General features: G+C 46.2%; 1 protein-coding gene across 1 annotated transcript in view; it reads left to right on the top strand.

Moving 5' to 3' along the window:
* The first annotated feature begins 1176 nt into the window (after nt 1–1176).
* The window catches only part of CACNA1I (calcium voltage-gated channel subunit alpha1 I), a 174969-nt gene continuing 149150 nt past the window's right edge, over nt 1177–26995 (top strand). The window contains exons 1-2 of the mRNA XM_051784181.1: nt 1177–1341; nt 15904–16205. Of these exons, the coding sequence (XP_051640141.1) occupies nt 1237–1341; nt 15904–16205 (407 nt within the window). The 5' untranslated portion in view covers nt 1177–1236. The remainder of the gene's footprint in view (nt 1342–15903; nt 16206–26995) is intronic.

Below are 26995 nucleotides of genomic sequence, written 5' to 3'. Positions count from 1 at the left end.
CAAATTTGTGAAGTGATGAGCGGCATGGCTCCATTTCCCCACACGGCCCCTTTCCTTCTCCCCTCCTTCCAGGCTTGTTGTCTGTCTTTATTGATTTGGATGGTTTGTCTGAGTGAGAGTTCAAATGTCTCACTATCCCCACGAGTGGGCAAGCAAACAGACAAACAGATATGATCCTGGAATGTAGACATGAGTGATGACCCACAGATTATCCTGAGTGTGTGTTTGTGTGTCTCTGTTCTTCTGTGCCCCTCTGCATGTACTCTTCCTCTTCCTTTACCATTTTAGTTTTTTTGCCTCTCCTTGCTGCTCTGTTTCTCCATCCTGCTTCACCCTCTCCCTCTCTCTCCTGCCCTCCTCCTCATTCTCTTTTTCTCATTTGATATTCATGCATGAATAAATTCAATTGCATTTTTCCCTGTTCCCCCTGAAGGGGCTTGTTGGTGAATTGCCAGCATCTGAAATCATATAATGCTCAGATTCATCATTTTGGGGACAGAATTGAAGCCCTTCTATTTCTCAGGAAGGAATAACAGATGCTTTTCATGAAGAGAGGGAGTAGTGAGTGTCTTGTGGTTGGTGAGGAAGAAGCCAAGGGAATTAACTTTGGCAGCACAGGGTGGACTTGCTAGCAGAGGGGACTAGAAGGTCAACCAGCCCCTCTGGTGTAAGGCACACATAGGTGTGTGCATATGAAGTGTGAGTGCCCATGGTTGCTGGCATGTTTGCTACGTGTGGTGCTAGTGGTGCACTTAGGGATGGGTAATATCTCTTAGCGGGCTGCCCAGAACTGGTTGCGGCAGGAGCTGTCTCGGTGGGGTGTCAGCAGCCTGGCACCAGGGTATTTAGAGCCACTGTCTAGAGATCTGCCTGGGCATCTGCCTCAGGCGACTTTTGGGACACTTACATGGCTCTGGTATTACCCCAAACTACTGTGGGTCTGGAGTTGTGCCCAGCACCACATCTCCATCACGCTGAGAAGCTGAGGTTGTTATGTCACAAAATCATACCCATCCTGCACATTGAGGGGCTTCCTGATGTGGATGGGCACTTGCTGTCTCCCTGCTTCGACATGGGAGCCTTCCAGCTCATACAGGACAGTGAATCCAGGGGCCAAAAGTGATCAGGTCCTGCACAGCTTCAATACAAACAGGCTCTGACCCATTGTGGGAAGAAGTCTGACCACCACAAAAATTTTTTTCCTTGGAAAAAAAATCTCTTTCCATCTTGTGGAAGATGCATAAGTTCACCGTGGAACTGCGGCCCTGGTCAGAAGACATGGAAAAAGAAAGGCTGTACTTATCTGAGGAAGGGCTGTTTTTCATGAGAGCTGTTAATCAGGTAAATTTGATGCTCACAACATTCCCATTGTTTACAACATTGCTATTTTTTTTTTTTTAGCAGTCCTGGTGTAGCCTGAGGATCCTCTGAGGACTGTGTTTGCCTTTCAGGAGAGGTAACAAGATTAGACACTTTATTAAGCACAAAAGTGTTATGCTAAAAGCGGACAGCAGCCATCGTCTTTGTTCAAAAGACTTTTAAGGGCCTCATGAGAGAGAGTGACATGCCAACCACCTTGCTCCAAGGCTCCAAGGAGCTTGGCTGATGTGATGTAAATGGCTAGAGGCTCCTTGACATCTGCCTCACATCCCTGGCATGACAAAGCCAAGCCACACAGACATGAATGGCAGAGGAGAGGATATCTACTGGGTGTTTTTCACCCTAAATGGTGAAGACATGTGAGCTACCTTGAGCTAAAACCAGAGTGGTTCTGACTTTACCAGAAGGTGGGCTTGCTCCATTGGCTTCCCACAGAGAGTTAACGTCTGAGGGCCCGTTTCACAGTATGACTAAAGTGCTTGGTTTCCCAGCCATTTGTAGTTTAGATGTGTTAATTACTCTGACCCAGCTATTTTGGCCATGCACAAAAAGCTGTGATAGTTGGTGCAGATATCGTCGTGGCAAGGAAGGTTTGGTTTGGAGAGGCTTTGTGTATCCCTGCAAGGAAGCCGAGGTGCTTTTGGGCTGTAGTGCATGTTGTACCATACCTCAACTGGTAACTTGGCAATTTTTAGCTCCTTATTTACAATATATACCCACAGCAGAAACAGGAGTGTCTATCTCTCATAACACCAGGGGTTTTATTGTCTGAACAGGCAAAATCCATGAAAAGCCTTGAGGACTGTGATGGCTTCATCTCTTTCCCAGACCTGACTCAGGGGTCCCCAGCAGAAAAATGCTCCAAGAATTAGGGGCCTGTGCTGACACAGGGTAGGGCTGCTCAGCCTTGGAATGGGACCTGCGGAGGAGATGCTGGGCTAGCCATCCATTGGATGAGGCTGAGGGCAGCTGTACTCTGTTTAGGCACTGGAAGGTGGGATCCCTGCATGTTATCCATCCCCCTCATTTCCCCCTGGAAATATTGTTCCCACCATCTGAGTTCCCATAACAGATCTAGTAGTAGGATAGGGGGAAAGAAGGGACTGATTTTGAGGAAAGGACTTGGGGGGGGGGGATTGTTAGTTTATTTTTTTAACTCTTCCCAAGGGATAATTCTCTAACCTGCTTGATCTGTGACTTGTGGAGGGACAGATGTTTACAAGTTCAGGGAAAGGCAGGCACGCTGAAAGCCTGTGTCCATCAGAAAAGGAATGATGAGTGGGCTGAAGGCAAGGACAAATCAGCTGTCCTGAGACCCCACCATGGATGTGAGCGTGTGATGGTGTACAAGGAGATTTCTTCCTTTCCCCCAGTGTTACTAGAATTCCTGCATTCTCTACCTCTAATTGTAGGTTTCCCCAGAAGACATTTGGTGTCACTGTAAGGACGGCGTTTCACTCTCCCTCTCTGCCTGTACAGTTATTCTCGCTCTCTCACCGTGCAGTTTGCTCCATAAGCTGTTGGTGAACATATCATGAGACAGAGAGAGAGAGAGAGACAGACAGGCAGAAACCACATACCAGCCCTTCCTCCTCACTTTCCCATCACGGAATAGCTAACCTTGCCCTTACCCACACCTCCATCACCTCTCAGCATCCCACAAATATTTTGACCCTCTCTGGTCTTTTTGGCAGGAAGCTTCAGTCACTTCTTAACACCGCCTGCCTGGAAAAACATACAGACAAAGCCCCCCCAAACCCTCCTGAGAAGGAATAGGTCCTTTTTTAAACCTCTTTTCATTTGCTCTGACCCTGGAGCTTCAGACTCCAGCCTGAGCAGCTACAATTTCTTACCATGTATTCCCCTTTTAAACCATCTCCTTCCTGCACACGCTCAGTCCTTGCAGGCACGGATCTAACACAACTCCTCGCTTCTCGCCGGCAGGTTCTTTGCTCCCCATCACTCAGCTGATCCTGATCTTTTTTTTCCTATCCCCCCCCTCCCCGGGCACTGAGGTGTGTGTATCTGTGTGTGAGTGTGCCTGTGTGCAAGGGGGGAGGTGGGGGGCCTTTTTTTTTCTTGGTAGAGGGATTTTTTTTCAGCGCATCCTCATTATTATTTTATTTTGATTCTCTGACTTGGACACTTCTCTCTTGGAGACTGCTTTTCCATGCAAAGGTAGGTGAGACGCATGCACACCTGGCTAACCTTGTGTCTGTCTCATTTTGCTTGGTTTTGCTGTCCTTTTAATAGAAAACTTGTGCCCACCCATGTACCTGCATCATTCCTGTTTTGTTTCATACCTGTTTTCTCTCTGGCAGAAGTAAAAGCTGAGGGTAGACATGTCTGTAATGTTAATAATTCTGCTGTCTTTCCAGAGAGGAAAGTTATTTCTCTATGCATGTTCTTTGCCCATATATGTGAGACTGCTTCTGTTTACCCAACAAGTAGCAATAATTGATTTTGGTGTGTGTTTTGGGCAGCAGTGGTGGTGGAGAGGGAACAACTGTATGTCCAGCAGTTCATGTCCATGAGCGATTGCAGCAGGGAACGTGTATCTCACAGATAATCAGCAGCTCTTTATATACAACTATAAATGATACAGGGAGTGTGAATAATTGCAAGAATTTCAATTTAGCCCTGGCTAGTTTGTTCTGTTATGATAGGGAAGAGTAGTGGGAAAGAGGAAGGGTTACAAAATCTCCTCCTTGGAGAGATAACTGCCAGAGACTTGTAAATATGTAACTTTTCTTTAAACCCTCTCGCTGTTTAGGGTTTTCTTGGGTTTGGGGTATTTTTTTGCTTTGCAAAGCAAGACTAGGGTCTTGGATTCAGGTTTCATAAACTGTCCTTTCTTGGTTTGTTTATGGTTATTATTGCATGTGCAACATCCGAAGTGTCTGAAAAGGGACAGGGAATAGGAGGTACTTTAATATAGCAAATGCATCATCTTCTGTACATCACTGGAAGCTGTTGGCTGGAGTCAGGGGGTGGATGGGGGAAGAAATAGAAGAATTAAAAAAAAAAAGAGAGAAACAGAAATAGTATTAGACATTGTTAACCAGCAGTTATCTGGCATATTTTCTGCCAATATTGGTTTTCGTAACACTCTTGATGGATACATTTTGCTTCTGTAACAGCAGCTGTGTGAAAAGTAACAGAACCTTTAAAAATATAAAAAGCCAGAAAGAAAAAATACCAATATGTATCAAAAAATGGTAAACATAAAAAAGCAGAACTTGTTCTGCATTTTCTCTCTGCTAATAGGAAGAATTTTTCTTATTCATCTGGGGGTTGTTGGTGGTTCTCTGTCGCTTAGAAGACTGCTATGTTAATTGTCAGTTGTTTCCATGTGCTATTGCAGAGCTCTTGGTCTTAAATTTGGGCTTAAATTTGGAGGATTTATTGTCTCAAAGAGGGAAGGGGCTTTCTGTCCCTCCACCCCCTCTTCCTTCAATGTTTTAACTCTGACACATAAACTTCTCTATCAGTGGAATAAAATCCGCAAGCACATTATCTTCTCAATGCCCTATATGCAAAGAAACTTCTAATTCAGAGCACTGGGAAGGGAATCCAAGAGCCCTGTTTCTGCCCACCTTTCCCTTCATATTTTAAGGATATCTTCTGAGCATTTCTCCCCTAACCAGCACTGCCCCAACCCTGAGGTCTGGGCAGGTCCACAGCCTCAGGCAAGAGGCAGCTCCCTGCTACCTGCAAGGGACTGAGAGCATTTACTCCTCTCTCCATTAAATAACATAATAGTTTCATGGTGTTGACATTGGATGTGAGCTTCCTCATAAGGGCAGCAGTGCATGCCTGTCAGCGAAGGTCTAGTGCCACAATCTTCTCCCAGGTGAGCTGGGATGCAGGCAGGGATGGAATCTGGGCATCACACTGGATTCCCTGCTGACTGGCGGGGTGTATGCATCAGGCTGGCTGGGTGAGGGTGCAGTACCTGTTTGGCAAAACCTTGGCCCTGGCTGCAGCAGGAAGGTGGTGAAAAGCAGTTTTTCTGCAGATCTTACTGAAAAACATGGGTCTAAGCACTGGCCACCTCGATGCACCAGCAGATGCGCATGTGCCTTACCAGGAGATCTGGTAGTGAATATCTCAGATGAGAGTCAAGGGGACAAGGAAGGAGCTTTGATCTGCCACATCTAAGGGGTTTGCCTTATGAAGCCTGGATCAATCTGACAGTGCCTATTATAAAGGGGGGTTATGCCAGCCTCTCTCATGTTTTATCTTTCAAAATCTCCTTTTGTTGCTGCTTCAGGAGAGTTTTCAGGCAGTGGACCTGGCTGAAGCAGGGCCAGTGCATCCACAGCCGTCAAGAGAGCAAGGGGAAGCGTTATGGGAGGGGGATGCTGATTCACAAGAGCTCACTGCTTGCCTGTGGTGTTTCTGGGTAAGTGCAGTGGCCTTAGTTGTGACATGAGAAGACCAGAAGGGCTCCCTGGGGTCTATCAGAGTGCACCTACCATGCAGGGTGGGCTTTCCCATGTCTCCACTCTTGTCTCCACCAAGAGCGGCACCTTCCTTGCTGATCCAGTCCTGAGCATTTTCAAAGTGCCCAATAATGCACCTGTATCCCAGGCTGCAGCTCTGGCATCTCCTCTGCTCCTGAGCTCCCTTGAGTCCTTCCTTCCTTCATTCCACCAACACACTTCACACCTGGCTACATTACTGCTGCTTGATGTGATTTTGGAAAACACATGTCCATGCCCAGTGTGACATGGTCCCAAACTACAGGTCCCAACCTCTAACCTTAATGTTAGAGCCCTGCCCTGTCCTATCCAAAGCAGGGCACACCAAGAAGGATGTCTCAGACCAGAGTGGCTTATGCTGAGCCCTTGGCCACTTCTGATTTTTGGAAAAGCCTGCAATTCTGGGCTGTGCTGCAAGGAAGCCATATGCTTGGTCAGCGTTTTTCCTAGGGAAAAAAACCCATTGAAACCGAGGTTTTTTTCATTTTTCTCAAAGAGAACAAGTATTTGCAGCTGTAGACTCATGAAATGCACACACAGTGTTCGGAATCTTTAAAAGAACAGACTACTGATTTAAAATCAATTTGATTTTTTATTAAATCGAAGTCCTAAACTTGCACATTCAAACAAGCAGATGAAGGTCTGCAGTTGCCCAGAGCATTAGTAAAACTGCTGTGTCCACAGATAAGCTTAGAAATCAAGTGGTACAGGTGAATCTGCAAGATCATGTAGTACCACTTCCTAGCTTTTTCAAGAAATCAATTAGATGGGATAATGTAGGGCTGATTTTGAGAGTGTTCAAGAGCTACAAAACCCTAAACTGTTATTGGAAAGTAGAGGTTTCTTCCCATTTATGCAGAGGTACATCACTGTTTATTATGACCTAATATAGGCCGCTTATTTAGTTTATTCATCTGTCTCTGAAGTGCATACCTTGAAGCTCTTAGAAATCACATAGTGGTTTGAAAAATGTCTTATACTGATACAAAATTTATTTAAGCCCTCTAATCATAACTGAGACAGCATAAATCAACCCACTAACTTGGTAACAAACTCCTCACTCTCCCAGTACTTGTCAGGCGCCTGTGTTTGAAGCACCGCAGTGTGCCCTGAAGAGCAATCAGCCCAGTGTATCAGGGAGTAATTGCAATGAGAAGATCTCAGAAAATGCCTTATCACTTGCCTTGAACTGGAGGTGTGTGCTGCTGTGGTGGTGCAGGAGGGAGGTGGTTTCTTGGCTAAGCTAGGCTCAGTCTCTGGGCCTTTTCAGGTCAATACCAGTCCTTGCAGTCTGTAGGCAAGTGGACATGCTGTGGGGTCTTGGTGTGAAATGCTGCTTGTTGGTGTTTTCTGCAGTAGCTTGTGCTTCCCAGCACCCACAGAGTGCAGTACAGAAGCCCTATCTCCATGTGATCAAGGCAAGATCAGAAGGGTGCCTGCAGAAGGAAAGGTTGTTCCCCTCTTAGCTAGTATGTGTGTGTACCCCAAGCCAAGGGCAGTTGGTCTCTGCTTCTGACACAATTGTTGTCTGCAGCACAGGCACCACATTCTGTTCCATCGTGCCTCCATGTAAACCTCCACAGGGGCATCCTGGGAGGTGTAGCAAGGGGCATGTCGGTGTGAAACCACTGGAGTTGGACTTATGGCAGTGGAGTTGAACAGGATGGAGAGGAGCTGCTGACCTGCATCGTTGGTAGCTGGTGAAGTGGCAAGTGCCAGGGATTTTGCTGCTGTGATGTGACTGCTGAAAGTATTTGTCTAGTATGATCATTGGCGGGGGACAGACAGAGGGGAGAAGGTTTTTATTGCCTTTCTCTGAAGTGTCAGAGTTTGGCCATGGCTAGAGGAACAGCACTGTATGGAGAGTGCAGGCAGGGTTAGTGGTGTTAAACATTTCTCAGATGTTGGGTTAGTGTGTCTGGCTGACAGGCTCAATTAAGTTGCTTTCCAGGACAAAGGTTAGGAATGGATTTTTCTACAGATCAAACTGTCAGAAATTGATGGGATCCTGTTTCTGCTGCTGTATGTGTGTGTGCAAGTATGTGCATGTGTGCCTAGCATCATCTTAGGTCTCCTCCCAGAGCGGTGACTTTCAGCAGCAATGATGACTTCAATTGTTTATCTTCCTTGGTTTTTTTCCCCGTATTTTGCCTTCAGAACTTACTATGAGTTTACCTGTGGGGGTGGTGGGAAATGGGGGGGTATGGTAATTGTTTATGGACTCCTTCAAACTGAGGTTTTGTGTCAGGTTGCAAGGATTTGGCTTGAACTATAGGAGTCCATTTCAGGTCTGTGGTCAGATACACTTGCACTGGTGTCTTTGCTGCTTTTCAGTGATCTTTATTCGAAGAACTGTCCAGGCTTTGATTTCTTTTCCTGGTGGCAGCAGGGACAGAAGAGTACTTATGTAAATGAGTAGCAGTGTCAGTAGTCAAATCATGTGTGATGCAGTGAGCCATCACAACGTCCTGACCTATCTATTGACCTGAGATTGAAGAGCATGTAGGCCTTTGCAGCAGAGCTAGAAACATTGTCTCCTCTCTGCTTCTAGATGATTCCCATCTTCATAGCTACATTTCTTTCCCATATCCCCTCTCCTTTCTAAAGGCAGAGCCTGGGACATCACCACACTCCACATCACTTCTCCTGTTTTTGTTTTTGTTAAGAGTTAGCTTGCTCCAAATGTGTAGCTGGGTTTATGCAGATTATCTCCTTTGGAGGGATGGAGGGGAGAGCAGTAAATTACAGGGAGAGGAGAGGTGTTAGCTACAACTCTTGATGCTCCCCAAAGCTCTGTTCCCCCAGTGTGGGCTTCTCTGGGAGGCACAACTGAGTCATTTGCATGTTTTGCCTTTCCTGCAAGCCCTTCATATTCCAGCTTGAGGGCTAAGGATGTGAGGAAAGCCCCAAAGCCATCATTGCTAGTAGCCTACAACACGACTATCTTTCTGTTCATCATCCTCATCTGACCCATCTTAATTGTCATCTCCATTGCTGATCTGGAGGAGGGAGTAAACAGCACATTAATGACTTTCCTGGATGAAGACAAACCAGGTTTTTGCCTGTCAGTGGGAATGCAGCAAATAACACAAAGGGAACTAGCGAGGTCAGAAAGATGGGCAGAAAATAGCTTCATGAGATTAATCTTAGGAAAAATGCAAGCTGGGGGCAATGCAGTCTGAAACGTGGGATCTGAGGACCTGCTGAGGGATGAAGAAGGGGCAGCACGGGCCACAAGACCGAGGTGTGACAGTAAATAGCACATCAGACGTGGACTCTCAGTGTGACAGGGCCAGCAACAGAGACATCACGATGGCAGCTCGCCTCTGTGGCCAGCCCAGGTGCCAGCCCTGCGGGAAGGCGGCACTTGGCACATCATTATCAGCAGAGCACTGGTAGGCGAGAGGTGGCTTTCAGTGCGGATCTGCACGAAGGGACCACGGGGCTGGGGAGATTAATTTATGAGCAAGGATTAAGTGCTAAAGATGTGTAGCTTGGCTAAGCGGTGGTTTAAGTGAGAGGACATGACAGGAATCCACTTAAGCGAAAGGTGTCCGTGTGCCTGAGAAGGAAGCATCACTGTGAGCAGTGCAGACCAAAGAGGGCCACAGGGAGTGAGTGGGGCAGGTTTGAAAGGGAAAACACTGACTCTGGGGCAGAATCTCCACATAGATGGGTCTATTAAAGTATGGAGTCATCTCCAAAAGGAGACTTTTTGTGTCTGTTTATTCGGGACACCAAAAATGTTTTGTTGAAAACAAGTATGCACATTCTCTGGGGAGCAGTGGGATAAGGCAAGGTCTTCAGTAGCACTCACCTCTGAGTCTCAAATGCCCCAAATAGTTAAGGCCAGGTAATGATTTTCCAGTGGGAAACTTCCTTCTTCTCTGTACCTCCTACACCAAAGTGACCATATTTCTCCTATTCTTTTTCTTCTCTCATTATCTTTTCTCCATCTCTCCAGCAACATCTTTACTGGTCTCCAAAACACCTCCTTCATGCTTGGCGTGAGGACCAGAGGCATGGACAGGATGAGGGTATCTGAGACACATGAGAGGGAAGAGATGGAGTGGACGTTGGCTGTGATGATGAGGATGGGAGTGTTCAGGAGATCTGGGCTTACTCTTCCTAGAGTTGCAGAGTGCTGCCCGCAGTACAGGTTGAAGGCAGGGTATTGTTAAGGCTTCAGGACAGAGAGTTTGCTTATTTTGTCCTGTACTGGCTGGACTACTCCTTTCCCTGCTCAGTGGGATGCAAGAATTTCTTCTTCTCCCTGCCCTGAGCAGGAGGACAGATACAAAATCACCAGGCTGAAAAAGGTGAGGCTGTGAGCAAATTTAGCAGAGCTTAATAGCATGTGTGGAGATAAGGCACAGCAACCAACCAGCATGCAGCTGAAAGGCAACAGAGCATTTGACTAGGGCAGGGCAGCTGGGAGACCCTGGTTCTGGTGCAGGCACACCATCACCTATGAGCAGTGGATTTGGGCACTATTTGAAACACCATCTGCTTTGTTTCTGCCATGTTCCTTTGCATTTGGAGGTGCTGAGATGATGGAGTTGTAAAAGATGGTCTTTCAAACTAACTGCTAATAAAAGTGACCCTGTTCCTTACTGGCACTTGTACAACTCCACGCACACACAAGCAGATGAGAACAGGCGCTGCCTCACATGAACAGGCAGAGAAACATACCGATGCCAGATGAACACAAACACAGAGGGAGCCATGTACCACTAATTATATTGTACCACGACAAACACTCAGAATGTGAAACCTGTATGACTAACACATCCCCACAGCCAGACACACACATCAAAGCTAACACTTGCCATTTATAGCAACAAACAAGTGGGGGCTCACAGCCGTGTACAGCAGACCACTCTGGGAGGCACACGCACACACGCACCCACCGAACGGGGTCACCCACATGCATTTATCAATATACCACGCAGTCAGAGACCTCCTTAAATGAGTCTGAGTCTGTACAAAGATGTCCACAAGAGCCGTGCCCCAAGATGCATGTTTGGAGATGATAAATAAATACGTGTGCCTCAGGTGCTGCTCTGATTGACGGGGCTATCTTGCCCTCCCCTGCGATGCCAGCCGGAGTTTGTAATTTTTGTCTCTCTTCTGCAAGGGTGTTAGCAGGATAGAGTGGCTGCTGTGCTTCCTGCTGCTTCTGAGTAACGGGTGACTGATGGTGAGGGATGGTCTGTAAAGAGCTTGTGTGCCCTCAGGATGGGAGGTGCTGTATGTACATAGGTTGGCTCGTAAAGGAACTATACTCTGCACTTTCATTTCCGATGTGGACTCCAGTCTTGCCTCTGTGAACAGTATGCAGGGAGGAAGAGACTGCTCCAGGGCAGTGTAGGCTGGCAAGGGATACAGGGTTAGGGATGGTGGTGAGGAAGATGATCTCTGAGGATGTTCCCACATGGGAGGGGAGTCATCATCCCACTGGACCCTGAGTGGATTGCCTCCAGCACAGGAATGGTACTCTGGGAACCTCTCTCTGGTATTTCCCTCTCCTGGCTGGCTGCAAAAGGCTCTTTCACTGTCAAGAAGCAATAGTCCGGAAAGGTCTGCATGAGCACTGTAAAGGTCCCATCAGTCCTCCCTCACCCATGGCCCTTGTTGGCCCCTCTCTGACCAAAGCCCTGCCAAGAAGCGGTAGCTTCTTGGAGGAGCCAGAATGCTGCTTCAGCGGGGGTGTGATGCCTGCAAGACACCTTGGGCTGGCTTGCTTATGGCAGGTCATGGCATAAACATGGGATGCCAGTTGCAGCTCTGGAGGGGAGCATGTCTGAGCAGGGACCTCTCTGAGCAGTGCACACCGGAAGGTGACATTGACCTTTGGGGACAGACACCTCTCATTTGTAGAACTTCTCTTGAATTGTGACATCTTCTCTTTTTTCTCCTAACCAATTTCCACTGCTTATTTAGTCCACAACTTCCCTTGCTGTTTCAGAGTATCCTTCTCCCTTCCTCCTCAGTAGAGTCTGGCAGGACCAGGTGCTTTTGGGGAAAGGCTGAGCCAGAGGCTGTCAGCTTCTCCTGTACTTGCCAAGTCACTGAGCTCCTTGCCAGCACACATGTCCAGGGCAGGTGTGTGTGCCAGATGCAGGACCAGTGGGTGCTCAGTTTGGGATGGTGGTGGTTTTAAATGGCCCTTGGAGATGGACAGAGGTGAGAGGAGGGGTGCAGTCTTGAGACCTGGCTCCACACAAGGTTTTGGCACAGGCTGTGCAGAGAGAGAAGCAGGAGCTGCCAGCCCATAAATAACTTCCTTTCCCCTGAGAGGGAGGTGCAGCTGGTGTAGCATCGCTCCTCCAGTAGTATGTGACTTTTGCAAGGGAATGTTTTTGTGTATTTGGGGGGCATTTGGCCAGAAAAGTCTGAGGTGGGAAGGATTTGATTTTCACTGATGGGTCTGGCCTGCCACCAACCAGCTGGAGTTAGGCTCATCTGAGTAAAAGACTGAGTGAGAAGAATGTGCTTCTGGCCACCCCAAAAATATTTAATTGTCCTGTTGTATTGCCCTCATTGCCGTAAGGTGCACTTGCACAAAGGGGAGGTTAGAGATATCCCAAAGGTAAGTTCTGGAGATTTTTAATTCTCTCTGGTCTTACTATTACTGTCTTTTATCTGAGTAGGAACCCTCTCCATTCATGCATGTTTTTCTGTGTATGCAGATGTGTATGTGTGCCAAACTCATTCTCTTGGTCATTTTGATTTAAATAGGGCTTCCCTGGGTTGAAATATTGTAACAGGCTGACTTCAACCAAGTTACACAGCAATGCTACAGCATGGGAAGGCCAGTGATTGCAATCTCAGAGAAAATAGCAGCATTGCATGAATGGCAACCTGACCAAAACAGGGGAAATAGCTCATTCCAACCTCCATATCTGAGACGGTAGCAGTGAGGACCCTGGGCCTGTCTCTGGCAGTTAAACCACTCTATTCTTTTCTGAAGCTGAGACGGGAGGGCTGACTGCATAAAGAACTCGGAAGTACCCCACTGCTTGATTTCCCTCTCTCTTTTGACACAGAATATTAATCCTGCTTAATGTAGGAAATACGTCGTTATCACAGCCTTGGGGCTGTTTTGGGAGGCAGAATGGGATTTAATCTCAGGAACGTAAGGGGTATTACTCACATCTCCAATGGGGCAGCTGTCATTCAAGGACTGTATTTAGCTTCAGGACTTCTGAAGGGATTCACCTGGCTCTGTGTCCGTACAACCCCTGATGAGTCAATTTGAGCTGCCCAAACTGGAGCGATAAACTGTTCTTGATGCAGCCACTACCCAGTTTGTGCATATGTGTTTGACATGGGCAGAGTAGCATCCCAAAGTCCCAGCTGCATCTGGCAGTGGTGAGATGGAGAAGAGGCCCTGGATGCTTGCTTGAAGGGAAAGCAGGGAAATGCTGGTGAGGTTGTTTCTCCCATTCCTTTGCTCAATTGTACTGTTAATTACGAAGCTTTGTACGTCGCAGTTTGGAATTGCCATGCCCTCGTCAGTGTGCATGCTCTGAGCACTGTAATAAGTAATTCCTCCTGGTTGTCCCTGCTAATCTTTCTCCTCTGTGCTGTTATGGGAGGGAAGCTGGGCTCAGCCACTGCATGTTAATAGCCTGGGAGCCAGCAAGGGAGCAGCCCAGAGCAGGCAACGGGGAGCTGGTGGGAACAGGGGCTGGAAAAGGTGGTACAAGTAGCTCTCTGGGTGCCTAGAGTCAAAAACCTGGTGAAAGAGAAAACAGAGGTGCTGGGTGGTGAGAAGGATACACTGGCAATTTTTTCACAGAGCTTAAAAAATTAAGAACAGCATCCCAAAGCCGGTCAGGAGACATAGTACTTGTTTCTTTCCAATAGCTTCTGGCCTTTGAGATAATGAATTCAAAGAGTCTCTCTGCTATCCCCCAAGGGACACTATGTCTGCTTTTTAAACCCCTGTGCTTGCTGCTCTTTCTTCTGACAAATACCAAGCCTCGAAGAACAAGCAAAGCTTTGGATCAGTGTGTGTTGTAAGCAGGAGGCTGAGAGAACAGGATGGATAGGCAGAGTTTTCAAGGTCTTAGCTGGGAATGAGGGGACACTGCAACCCAAGGTGGGAAGGCTGGCGAGCGCCTGACAGATGTGTGCTATGGAGAGCACTGGAGATCATGGGTCCAGCAGTGTGGGCGTCAAAAGGATCTCGAGCTGAAATGTCAAGGGTGCAGCCATTCCAAGGCAAAACAGTGTCAACAGAGGTCCGTGTAGGCTTTGTGATCCTAAAGTGAAGAGAACTGAGACAAGTGTCTGGGTTCTGGTACAGCCAGTATGGAAGAAGATGAGGTGCCACAGACAGACACATTCTTTCCCACTGCTGATCATCCCCTTCTGTATTGCAGTGTGTCTGAGAGCGCTTGTGTTGCTTTTAAACCTGTATTTGTAGGAAGGACACTCCAGATGATTGAGCCAACAGGGTGAAGGGAAGAAAGTGGGCAGTCTTTGACCAAGCACTCTTTCCTTAGACTGCCACTGTAACACCCCTCCAAAATCAGGCCTTGGAGTTTATTTCACTTCCCTCACTTTGACAAGCAACTTCTACTCTGTAATTTAATTGGCAACATTGGCTTTGCATTTTCTCAGAACAAGGCTGCTGTAAAGTGCACCCAGGCAGCAAAGGGACATTCTTTAGCAAAAGCATGGTACTCTGCAGTGCTCAGGTGTGTTGTGGTTTAACCCTAGCTGGCAGCTAAGCCACACACAACCTCTTCCTCACTACCCCCCAGGTGGCATGGGGGAAAATCAAAAGAGTAAAACAGAGAAAGGCAGAAAAATGAGATAAAGCAAAAGTCGTGCACTCAATTAAAGCAAAACAAGGAATTCATTCATCATTTCCCATAGACAGGCTGGTGTTCAGTCATCTTCAGGAAAACAGGGCTCCATTATGCTTAACACTGACTTGGGAATACAAACTCTTATAACTCTGAATGCTCCCCCCTTTCCTGCTTCTTCCCCCAACTTTATATGCTGATCATGATGTCATATGGTATGGAATATCTCTTGGGCCATTTAGGTTCAAGGCCATTTAGGTCTCCTGGATGTGTCCCTTCCCAGCTTCTTGTGCACCGCCAGCCTACCAGGTGGTGCAGTGATATGAGAAAAAGAGGCCTTGGTGCTGTGTGACCATTGCTCAGGAGTAACTAAACTATCTCTATTATCAACATTGTTTCCAGCATAGATCTAAAACACAGGGCTATACTAGTTACTAAGAAGAAAATTAAGTCTACTCCAGCCAAAGTCAGCACTGGGTGCCACTGAGTCTGAGACCTGCTCTTCCTGTGGCCGCCCAGAGCACCTCTGACCATTCCATTCAGTAGAATAACTTTTGCCACCTGTGTTCATGGTGTTTCCACAGTCCCAGCATAGGAGAGCTCAACAAACTCTGGGGAAGGGTGCTTAATATTTAATCCCACTTCTGGCTTGCTTCCCCCTGTTTGAGTGGGTGACTGCTGTGCATGGGTTTGGCGTGCATTTGCCAGTGTCAGCCTGAAGGAGCCTGTGCAATGGTGTGACACGGGGACAGCCCACGCATGCCCTTGGATGGGAGAGCTGGGGCAGCAGAGCTGAACCCAGAGTTGGTAGGACCATGTAAGGGACTGTGAGGGCAGGGTTGCTCTGTTGTGTCAGGATGGGGCAATGCCACTCAAAACACAGTGCTCCATTAAGGAGCTCAGGCTGTCTCCAGAAAAGCTGGCACCATCCCCTGAGATGGTGCAGCACCGTGACAGGGTGTCTTAGGGGCTACAGGGATGGTTTAAATAGTGATGGAGAGGACTAGCCAGAGGAATCTTGATGGAGAGAGCAACTGGCAGAAAACAGTTTAACTTAAAAATTGCTTCAGCACAACTTGTAAATGTGGTTTATCATTTGTCAGAGCTGTCAGTCCTGCAGCTCTTCCCTGTTCCAGACTCTCTAAGAGGGCACGGATGTGCTGTGCTTTTGCTGCTGATTCCTCATGGGATTTAATTTCTCTTTCTCTCCTTCTTTCCAGGGGTTATCACTTGCGGCGGGCATGGCAGAGTACGTCCCCCAGCCTCCTTCCACCTGGCCTGCAGGCCCACAGCCCCCTCACACTTCTGCCCTCTGCCCTCTGGAGCCTGTGGATCTGGGGATCTCAGAACAACAAACACCACCGGAGCAGCCGCCGTCCTCCCCAGAGCTGGGTGAAGATGAAGAAGCCACCTCCCCACCAGATCCTGATGTTCCCTACCCTGACTTGGCCCCAGTTGTCTTCTTCTGCTTGAAGCAGACCACAAGCCCACGGAGCTGGTGCATCAAAATGGTGTGCAACCCATATCCTTTTTGAGCTGCCCCTAATCCCTCCCCACCTCTGGCTCCCTCCTGCCCCATCCTGTCTTCACACTGCCCTTCTAGGGCACCTGGCAGGCAAGGAATGACATTTCCTACATATTTAATGACCTTCTTTGTTCATTCATCAGTTGCACTTTAACAGAATGTCCGCTGTTTTAGTGTGTGTTCAAAAGAAACTCATTATGAAAGAAGGACTTCAGAGAGAGCTGCTGACAGTCCCAGGCACAGGGTACAGGGTGAGATGAGAGTGGAGATGTGAAGAGAGGGATATTAGAAAGGCCTGTTCTTCCCCTTCTCAGCTTCCTTTTTGCCAGGGACAGGGCAGGAGTTGCTAGCCCAGGAGCTTGTCAGAGACTGCCATGAGTGGCAGGGGTGTCTGAGCATACAGGCTTTAGTGAGATCATCTTGCCCTTGGTGAGGGAACCACCACTCCTCCTGTACCTCGATTGGAGGGATACCTAGGCAACCCCTTGCCTTTCCGTCTAGCACATGTCACTGTCCTGCCAGTGCCTCGTCGTGATGTCTGACTGGGAACAAATGGGAGAATCTATTCAGAGTTTGATGCTGAGCTTCATACACCCAGTGAGAGATCCCTAGGACATAAGCACATCCTTCCTTTCCATGGGTCAGCAACCACATACATGTATCACCATTCATACTCAGTGCCTTGATTGCAGGGAGGCCCCTTGCAACCCATCACTGCAAATGATGGCCACCTGCATGGCTCGTTAGCTCTGAGCCTAATAAGAGGGCAACGGCCTCTGTGGCTCCTCAGTGTGATGCCATATGAAGACCAGGTGGAGAGTATTTGCTATTCTTTGGACTGTGGAACCATTCGTGGAGGGGAGAAAGTGGAGAAGATGAGTCATCGGAGAGGTTGGTCTGAAGTTTTATGTGACCCTTTTTCTGGTCAGAAATCTCAAGTGATGGTGCTTTCTACCTGGAAGTTTCTTAGTTCCTGGTTAGGTGAATATTACTGATAAAGGTGATTGTTCTGGTTTTGATGCACTGGCTTCTAGATTAAATTTGAGCGTCTGGGCACAAAGCAGAGACTAGCAAAGTGTTTCTAAGAGTATTTTCAGCTTCAGGAGCTGAACCCTGGCTGAAGTCTTGAGGTGGTGTCAGCAGTAACAGATGACCTTAGATGGCTGATGAATCTGGAGATCTGTTTTGATTTCAAGTGTGAGTCAAGGTTTGTATTTGAGCTCAAAGCTCTTGTCATAAAGTTCAAAAATCTTTAAAGAGGCGTTTCAATCTCAAAACCAGGTTATGGCTGAGAACACATTGGAGATTTAAATTTTCTGCTTTCCTTTCTACTGGCTGCTCCATAAAATTTTAAAATTTTGTATTGAATTATGCATTGCTTTTCTATCACTGTGTGTCTCACTGTGTGTCTGTGCTAGTTATTATATCTTGGGAATCTTGTCTCAGCATGCAGTAGGCTCAGAGTAAAGCACCAGACATTTGTGTCTCAATAAAAAGACTAGATTTGGGAAACTAAAGATAAGTAATAACTTGGGTTTGGGATGAAGATTTGCCCTTGAATGGGGGAAGGAGGTTATGGGGGAAGATGAGAGGAGCCTGTCCCTATTTCTAGCTAAAAAGTCAGTCAAAATATTCCCTCCAATTTGGTATTTTGCAGGGAGTTTGATTTTAAGTTGTTTGAGCTGTTATTCAAGGAGTTGGGCACTATATAGCCATTTTAGTGTTAAAATGTTGCTTCGGTTCTAATCCTCAGATGTGTGCTCTTTAACTCAGAAAAGAAGTTTTTCCTGTTAAGAACTATAGCAAGAAGGGAAAAGCCGCATTTGATCACCTGTTGATGATATATCTGGCTACATGTGACACCAGGGGGTGAAGGTCAATGGTGGTGATGCTGGAAACCATTTGAAAGGGTGGTTTCAGACCTGAGATTTCAGCTCAGCTGCATGAAGTTGGGAGATTGTATGACAAATGGAGACTGAGTGGAGTGGATTCAGCTCCTCCTTTGATTTCCCCTTAACCTCTTATGGTCCTCATTTTGAATGAATCGTGCAATAAGTAGTTCCCGTAACTTATTTTTTTTTTAAGATGTCGGTTTGTTGCTGCACCTCGAAGGCTTCTTGCAGGTTATCATATGTTCTTGGCATCACGTTTGTTTTTTTTTTTTTTTTAACAGCACTATAGAAAGGATACATTTCCATGGCCTGGTGGCAGATCACTTGCTGTGGCCTCATCCCTGGCTAGGAATGAGACCCTTTATAAAAGATGCTTCTGTGAAAGTCAAATTGTGTCTTCTAAGAATTGATATGCTTGCCTGCTTTTCCCTTGTCTGAAGTCTTTAATTCTTGTCATACTGAGCTATTGGGTCTCCAATGTGCTTAAGTTAAGCAGGGACAGGCTGAGTCACTGTCATAGGTCAACCCCTGGCATTTCCTGAAGATTCAGCAAAAAGATAGGGCATTAATTAAATGCCTATTAATCCTCTCATTGACTTTTTACTAGGCTAGAGCTTCGTGATCACTGTTACGGAAGTACTGCCAATGAGACTTAAAATGGATGCTCTGATAGTTAAGGACTATGTAGCAATTTTTCTAAGCATGAGGTCATTAACCAGCAAATTTCAATTTAGGTAATTGCATTCTACCTATTTAAATCTCCCTCCCCCGAAGCTTATTTTTTCTTCTACGAGCAGTCCTGCAATTTTGTTCTGTGCTATTAAACAGCTGCCATATTGCTTTGCTGCAGTGCAGTAAGAGGAGAAAGAACCACTTGTTTCTGTGCTTTAAAATCACTTCTAGAAACATATTAGAATATAAATGTGTAATGCTGTCATTGCAAAAATCGTATATCTTAACACCCTTCTAAGGTAGGGACTATGTTCCATGTGAAACTTAGAGGAGTTGTCCCCACGAGGACTATTTGCTGTGCCTTTTGCTATTGTGGCTTATGGTGAAAAGGAGCCTGATACTTTGAAGTTTGGTGACTGTGAGTTTCTGAGATGGTTTTACATACAGTGTGAATGAATGCTTGAATCACCTTAGTTTACTGAGGAGCAGATTTTGTTAGATGCAGGTAAGTGCTGTGTGATCAGCTGGTTATGCAATGCAATGCACACCTGGAGCCTGGCTTGTCTGCTGAGTAGTGTGCCTGTCGGAAAGGAGCTGGTGTGATGCAGCATGTGAACAACCTGCTCTCTGGTTTGCTTAGGTTGGTTTCTGTTTTGATGAACCGAAGGCTGGACCACTCTGAGTTACAGACCATGGGGTTGTTGCAGCTACAATGTTAACACAGTCAATATCTGAGATATGGTTGTGAGAATGGCTGTAAGATTTTTTTTTTTTCCTTTTATAAACCCTAAACTCTGTCAAACAGGATTTAAAATCAAGCTTGGATGGGGAATAAGGTGGAAAGCGTGAATGTTTCCAAAACAACTGCATAGCATTTATTTATGAATTTATAAAGCGTTTGGGATTAAATAATGGGTATGCCACATGGCACCTTACAAATTGATCCTCATGCACTTTGCAAATCATGAAAAGATTATGACAGAGATGTCTGGATGTCTTCAATGCTGTTTGACTCCTTGGGGTTCCATAAAGACTTTACACTTCGTCCATCCTCAGGGTCAAATGCGATGGATTTGGGTTGTCCTTTGAGCCTTTCTTTAAAAGAAACTCTTCCCAGGAGGCCCAGACCTCCCTTTGCTGTTGTATCTATAATATTGACATGACAGTGAGAGCTGGAGTGAAGTGTACCATTTAAAAAAAAAAAAAAATCGATGCTAAAACTGTAGCAGTAATGAGATAGGCTCTGCAGTTCACCACTCTGTCGTTTTCTTGCTTTTTGTTATATACCAACCCCTTGGTGAAGTGTGTTGGCCATTTGGGCTTCTGTTTTGGTCTCAGGCAGTGAAGTGTTGCATTTCCAGCTGATTTCAGAGGTGTAGGAGCAGCAGGTCAGGTCCCAGTTGTGCAAAAGCTTATATATGCACTTAAGTTTTAGTGCTGGGAGCTGTATTTTATAGAGTATTAAGCAGGGTGACTTTTTAATGCTGGTATGATGGCGTGTACTGAGGAGCTGCCTTGCAGCTCATTGGCTTTAAAGATCCACTTGACAACATACATACCTCTAAAAGTACCTACCTTCTGGAGGTACCTTCACTATAACTTTTACTGGCAGCATTATCAGTTTGGACTATGTGCTTGGTGCACGAGGAAACAGGACTGGCCTAGGGCATTTTTAATGGGAAACCAAGAAAGCCTACAGACTTATTCCCCACCTACCCCCATCTGGTGCCACAGACATCATTTATGCATGAGTCAATGCAGGATAGGATGGCTGCTGATGACGGTAGTGTTTCATGCTGGTGCTGCCCTATGAGAGCTGAGTGGAGAATCAAATGCTGGAGGAACAAAGTAAACAACATGTGTGTGGATTGGTAATTGATACTTCTCTAGGTGACATTGGGTAGGTGATGCCATGGTATATAGGGACTGTGGGCTCCCAAAACCACTGCTTTTCAAGTGACATGTGGTCAAGGGGCCAGCAAATCTTTTGCTCATTAATAAGCTTTGGGTGAATAAGTGTGTTATTTATTATGCCCTGGTCAAATACCAGTTTGGGTAATTTGATTTTGTCCAAGGGGAATTTTATGTGCAGATTCTGTAGTGTGTTGTACTTGTTTCTGCCTTAAGCTGTTGCCTTGTGTACTATTATACCCTGGACATGGTTTTCAAAACAACCGGATGTAGTTATTTAATAAGCAAACATGATCTGGAAATTTATTGCAAGTCTTGTAGTAATTGACGACTGTCTTAAGCTTTGAGCTCCTGTAATCCTCTGAATCTTTCATTTGTTTTTCACATGTGTATATTTATTTGTGTGTGTGTATAAATAAAAATAACAGTTCTTGCATCTCTAGGAGGTAGCAAGAAGTTTGAAAATAGAATCAGAAGGTGTAATAATACATCAAAAATTGAGTCGCTTATGGATTTTAAGCAACATTCATTAATCTTGAGAACCCGGGGATCATGGCTTTCTGCTCTTGGGGTCATCAGTCTCAGCTTTTATGTGCATACCTGAAAAACAGTAAAACATGCTATTCTTGTGTCTCCATTTTAAAGGCAGATCTCTCCTGTCTCTCTTAGAAAATCTATCTCAGAAGACACATGAAGAGTCTGGCACTTATCTGAGGACTTGTGACAGCTTTGTATCATTCTAGGTAATCAGGCAGATGTTGTTGCTGTGGCCTTAGTAATTTATTGATTTCTGTTGATTACGCAACTCTGTAGACCTCCTTCCAACCAAGGAAGATATACCTAAGATCCACCAAGGGCAAGATGATTTTTTTTTTTTCCCTGTAAGAGGTTATCTAACCCCTCTGGACTCCACAATATGTTAAATCAACTTTGAAGTTGCTCCTGTTGCAAAGGGAAACTGCACTGGTCCAGAGCTCTCTAATGGACATGCAGTGTCAGTGGTATTGGTGTTCCCCTGCGTGTGTGCCAGATGATTTTCAAGCTTTAAAAGGGAGCAAGACTGCTTTAGGTCCTGCTGGGTTTTTTGCCACTCTGTCAAGCTCCCTGCTGGTGGAATGAAGTTTGCTATTAGCAAATAAGGGTGACTTCTAATAAGTCAATTGACCCTTATTTTGATTAATATTTGAAGACACTGAATGCAGTGGACCAATGTGGTCATTTTCCCAGGAGCAATCTATCATCAACTCCTGTTTTATGTTAGCAGTGTGCCTGAAAGCAGACATTTCCTATGATTGTGAACTGACTCTTAGTTTCCCTGTTAATTCTCCTCTTGGAAAGCTGGTTGGGCTTCACCCCATCTAACTCTACCTGTCTGAAAACCAGCCATTCAGACTTTCTCTGGATACACTTGACCGACTGCCACTGTAGCAGGAAATTCAGCATGCTTAATTTAACTTCTCTGTTCAGAGGTCAAAGGAGCTCTCAGAAAGTGGCTATTCTTCCTTCTTTAGCAAAGGAGTTTCTGGATAGCAGGCTGGAGGGGTTGCTGGCTAGCATCCTGGGCTGCATTTAGGGTTGTAATGCCTTTTGGTTTCCCAGATGCTCTGGATGGAGGCAAATGGAAAAGTAGGGAGCAGGTTTAGTTTTGGAAATCATGCAGACTGAACCTTTTAGTGTTTCCATAATGAAATACTGGGAAATTGCATTTTTATGGGAGGAAAGACACACTATCCACCTGGACTCTGGATTGGGAAAAAGTAATTCTGTAAATTCCAGCTTTTTTTAGGATAGCAACCCTGTTTCCTGGTTATAATTGGTAGGCAGGGGGATCAGTATAGTTCTCAGAACCCACATAAGTAGTTGGTAAGGAAGCTGTCTCTGCAAAGCTAGTGACAAGGAAGTGCCATTTGTGTGGGTCATCTGATGTGCAAATTTACAATGGGAAATTTAGAGGAATCATTTGAACAATCAAATGTGGTCTAAATGGAATTTAAACTCATGGATTGTCGTTAGTAGCACACAAGGGATGGACATGTTTGAAGGGGATTTGCATGCTTGAGATCTGTAAGAAACTGGCTGGGTTGTGTGTATGTGAGATGTATGCATTCCAGGGAAGTGGGCAGATATAAAGGGATGAGGTCTAAATTTGGCTATCTTGCAAGCTGGCCCTGTGCATCTAAGCACAAACGCTGAAATAGGATAAATCCCTGCCTTCCATCCATGCTTATTCCCTGGAGGCTTTTTTTATAGTGAGAAGTCAAAGACTATGGTTTGGAAATGAAGCAGGACAACAGCACAGACAAAACCAGGGCTTTGACTCTCTGAAGATGTAACGTCCATAGGGTCTACCAAATTTGGAAATAAGGCTGAAAATTTGTGATGTCTCCTTACTGTCTTCATTCAAAGCTCTGAGCATTTTTCCTGTTACTGAAGGATAGATTCCTGCTGTTGGAGGAAGAGCTAACCACAAAATACTGAGAGGAGCCTGTGGTTTAGTAGAGGGGTATTTCTGCTGTGTGCTTGTTTTACTGCCCTGTTTACCTAATATGTTTCAAAACCAATAAAAGATCTTCTAGACCTCAATGCCCTGATGCTTCAGGAAAGTGGAAGTAGGACTCACTTTTGATGGGGTGTCTTAATACAGTCCCTGGATTTATTGTCAATGAATGCGAAGGGTGCAGGGAAGCAGGTGAGAGAGAGTAGAGGATGAAAGTCATCTTTCTCTGGTGTAAATCAGTGTTGTTCTGCCATATCTAGTGAAAACAGACCTATATGCAGCAGCTATTGCTCTTCAGGCAAGGTTGGGGAGATTGGTCTTGTTATACAGCAACATGTTATCCAGCGCAGACGGTGTGGCTTGTGGCAGCCTGGGGGTATCTGGTAGTGCTAGACCAGAAGAGGAGGATGATGTGCTCAGCCAAATGCAGGGATGGCAGTGGTGCCTGCTCTGGGGGACCTTCTCATCCCTCTGCAAAGTGCATTGCTGAACTGAAACAAATGCTGAAAAACCTTTCTGGAGCATATTGTGTTTATTCACTGGAATATATTTTGCCTTGGAGATGAGAACCATTTATTCTTTGGAAAATGGTCAGTTTGCCTTTTTCAGCCTTTGTGAACACTGGAGCAGGGTGTGTGAGAGAGCCAGAGGGGCTCTTGTAGGAATAGAAAGGGCAATAAAAGTACTCATTTTGAGTTCAAGACCTATAGAATACTCTGACCAGACCTCTAATTGCATGTCCTGCTATAATAATGTGAATTAATGCAATTAACCACTAACAAATCAACCAGGTGCCTATTTGAGGACTTGGCACTTTTCCCATCCCAGACCATGGGAAAGGGGCCTAGAGCTTTGCTCTGTGAGCATAATACTTGACAGGAGCTGCTTCAGGTGAGGAATAGTTAACAGAGCTGCAGCTCTTCTGCTGCGAATGGCCTGCAGCTCGTCCCAGGATGGTTAAGAGAGGAGTGTATGAAAAACTTGGCCCATTACAACCTCTAAGCTGGAAAGATCTTTATCATCCTAGAGAAACAGTGTCTTTGGATGATGGCGGGGGAAGGCTCTTGCCTGGTGTAAGATGGACCAGGCTCAAGCTTGCATCCACTTCTGTCCTGTGCTTGCTTTGCCTGCTGGTTCTGCTTGGCCCAGGACACCTTGGTCAGCCCCTTCCTGGAGTGCATCTCTACCACTGCCTCTCCTGTGCCTCACTGTCTGCTGAGGGGCAGGGCTGAAGGAGGTCCTGTTTGACATGTGTTTCTCTGAAATGGGATTTGCAGCCTCTTGCTGGCAGGGGCAAATGGATGAGGGCTGAGCAGTGGTGGGAAGGGCTACCAGTCTAGGCTGGCTGTTCTAAAGGACAGATCCAATGGTTGATTGGGCTTGCCTTGCTCTTGGTTGTTGTCTCTACTTGGGCTATGAGTTTGTGTTGTGCTACCTCCTGTCAGCTGTGCTTCTCCATCAGGAAGGGACTGCTGCTGGCTTTGCTGCCCTATCTGCCTTCCCTCCCTGGAGGGGTATGCTGGGTTCTGCTGTGGAAATGAGCTGGAATCATCTCTGTAAAAGCTTTGGAGGGGACAAGCTAGCTGATGGGGATGGGTTTGTTTGTTCCATCTGGAGAAGACATTGAAGTTGACACCAGCAGCCAGGGCAGGAGGCTGAGATGCACAAGGAAGGCAGATGAGAGTGCAGCTGGACTTGTAAAAGGAGAGATGAAGTGTGATGATGAAGATGTAAGACAAACTGATGGGGGGTTATTAGTGGAGGATATTTAGGTTGGGAACAGATGATGCAAAGCCCTGCTGAGCTTGGCAGGCACCTCAACAAACCCTTGCAATCAATAGTATCAAAAGCAGCTGAGACAATCAACATGAGTGCTTGATCTTTGACTGCCATCAAGAGCTGGTGAAATAAGAAGGTGGTGTGATGGCAGTGTAAGTCTTCTGCTAGAAGACCTGCATAACTGTTTGGATCGGTTGGCTAGTCTGGGGGCTGGAGTTTGAGTGCAGTGCTGTGGCTGGAAAAGCTTTCACATGCCCAAATCTGATTGCAAAGTCAGCTGGTGGGGATGGAGATGGAAAGTTTAGCTTGGACTTTCTGCCTGAAAGATGTCCATCCTTGCCTTTCCCTTCTCCAGCTTTCTCCATGTCTGTTGCATCAGAGCAGACTGGGGAGGGGAAAAACTGCCTCAGGCGGGACAGGGGATGCACAGGGCTGTGATGTAGGGGACCATCTGTCCCCTGAGACAATGGTGCCATTTACACTCACATACTGCAATTCATCGAAGAGGAAATATAAATCTGTCCTCTCTAATGATACAACAGCACACTCTTTGTTTATCCTTTCTTCCTTTAGCTTTCTCTCCTTGTCATCACCTACTGTGCTTGAGTCTATAAAAGAAGCCATTGCTCCTCCTCCTCAAGTGTGATTTGGAGCTTCTGAGTCCCTGTAATTCCTCTAGTAGACTCCACTGTGACTAGCCACCCTGTCTCTCCCCTCTCCTCTCTGTCTGTGGCCATCTGTCATTTTCCCTTTTTTTTTTTTTTTTTTATTTCCCTTGCTGTCATTCTCAGGTTTTGCTGCCAGAAGCCTCTCTGCTTTGATTGCTCCTGCCCTTGAATTGGCTCTTTCTGCAAGGTGCATCTCTTGGCCAGTATTGTGGACAACAAGCTTCCTGGGGTCAGGCTTCCTGGAAGGTCAGGAGTTATAGGGAAGATCTGGAGGTATGATTTCAACAGAAGACATTACTCACTGGCTTAACTAGAATAAGGGAAAAGGTCAAGACTCTGCAGAGATGTCAGAGCTTATCTGCAGAAAGCACAGATATTCCCATCTGTAGATGGGATTGCTATGTGATGGGGTGGGATTGCTGCTTTCTTGTACTCACAACTGCTTTTATCCCCATATAAAGCATTTTATTCCAAGACCAGGTCAGCCGCTATTGTCCTGTGCCCTCTAACATGCAAGTGGCACCCCTGACACCCCCATCCTGAGCTGTCAGTGTGTAGGAGCACTGTACTTATCTCTGAGTGGCAGAGTCTGAGGGATGCATCTACCCTGGGAGCAGGGACAGGGTGCTGGTAGGTGTGCATTCCCTGAGCCAGCTTGGGTGAAACTTGCTGTTGGATCAGCTGGCCCTGGCCTTCTCTTGTGGTGTAACTGGCTCTCTGCTAATCCCCGCTCACCAAGGCGGGCTCTTGTCGGCAGATGCAGACAGATGTGAGCCCAGCACGCTGGCTGGGAGCTGTGTGGCTGTGATGATCTGGCCCTGCGCCCCAGCTTGAAAGCTGGGTAAGGTGTTCAAGGGTTTGCTTACAAAAGTTGAACCAGCACTGCTGTCTCAGCCTTGTTCCTGACCCCTGAACCTTTCGTGAGAGCTGTTTCATCTTTACTTTAATAACTTGGTATAATTTTTATCACTACCTCCCCAGAGTAGCAAAAAATGCTTAAATACCATAAGGGCTTTCAGGTTGCTTGTAGCTTGAAGTAACTGGATGTCGTGAGAGGCGGAGTGAACCAAATGTACCTCTTGGGGGATTTCTCCTCTTTAAGAGTCACGGATGAAAAGGGCTAACATAAGTACAAATTCATCCAGGAGAAAGATGCTGAATCCAGTGCTTATAATGCTAGCTATGAGATTTGCCTCAACAGGCAAGAAGGGAAGGAGGGAAAGAAAACACGTGTTAAAATATTAGCTTCCCTACTGAAACAGGCAGTTCATAACAAACAGCAGCTGTTCTGTTTCTCATGGAAGATGCAGGAGCTCAATATTTGAGGGTGGAGAAATATTTTCTTCCATGCAGAGGTTGATAGTCTCT

The sequence above is a fragment of the Manacus candei genome, unplaced genomic scaffold (genome assembly GCF_025592945.1).
Source record: "Manacus candei isolate 608988 ecotype Guabito, Panama unplaced genomic scaffold, ASM2559294v1 h1tg000018l, whole genome shotgun sequence".
In the NCBI taxonomy this organism is placed as follows: domain Eukaryota; kingdom Metazoa; phylum Chordata; class Aves; order Passeriformes; family Pipridae; genus Manacus; species Manacus candei.
The sequence above is the reverse complement of the archived record's forward strand: the minus strand, read 5'-3'. Positions and strand labels throughout refer to the sequence as shown.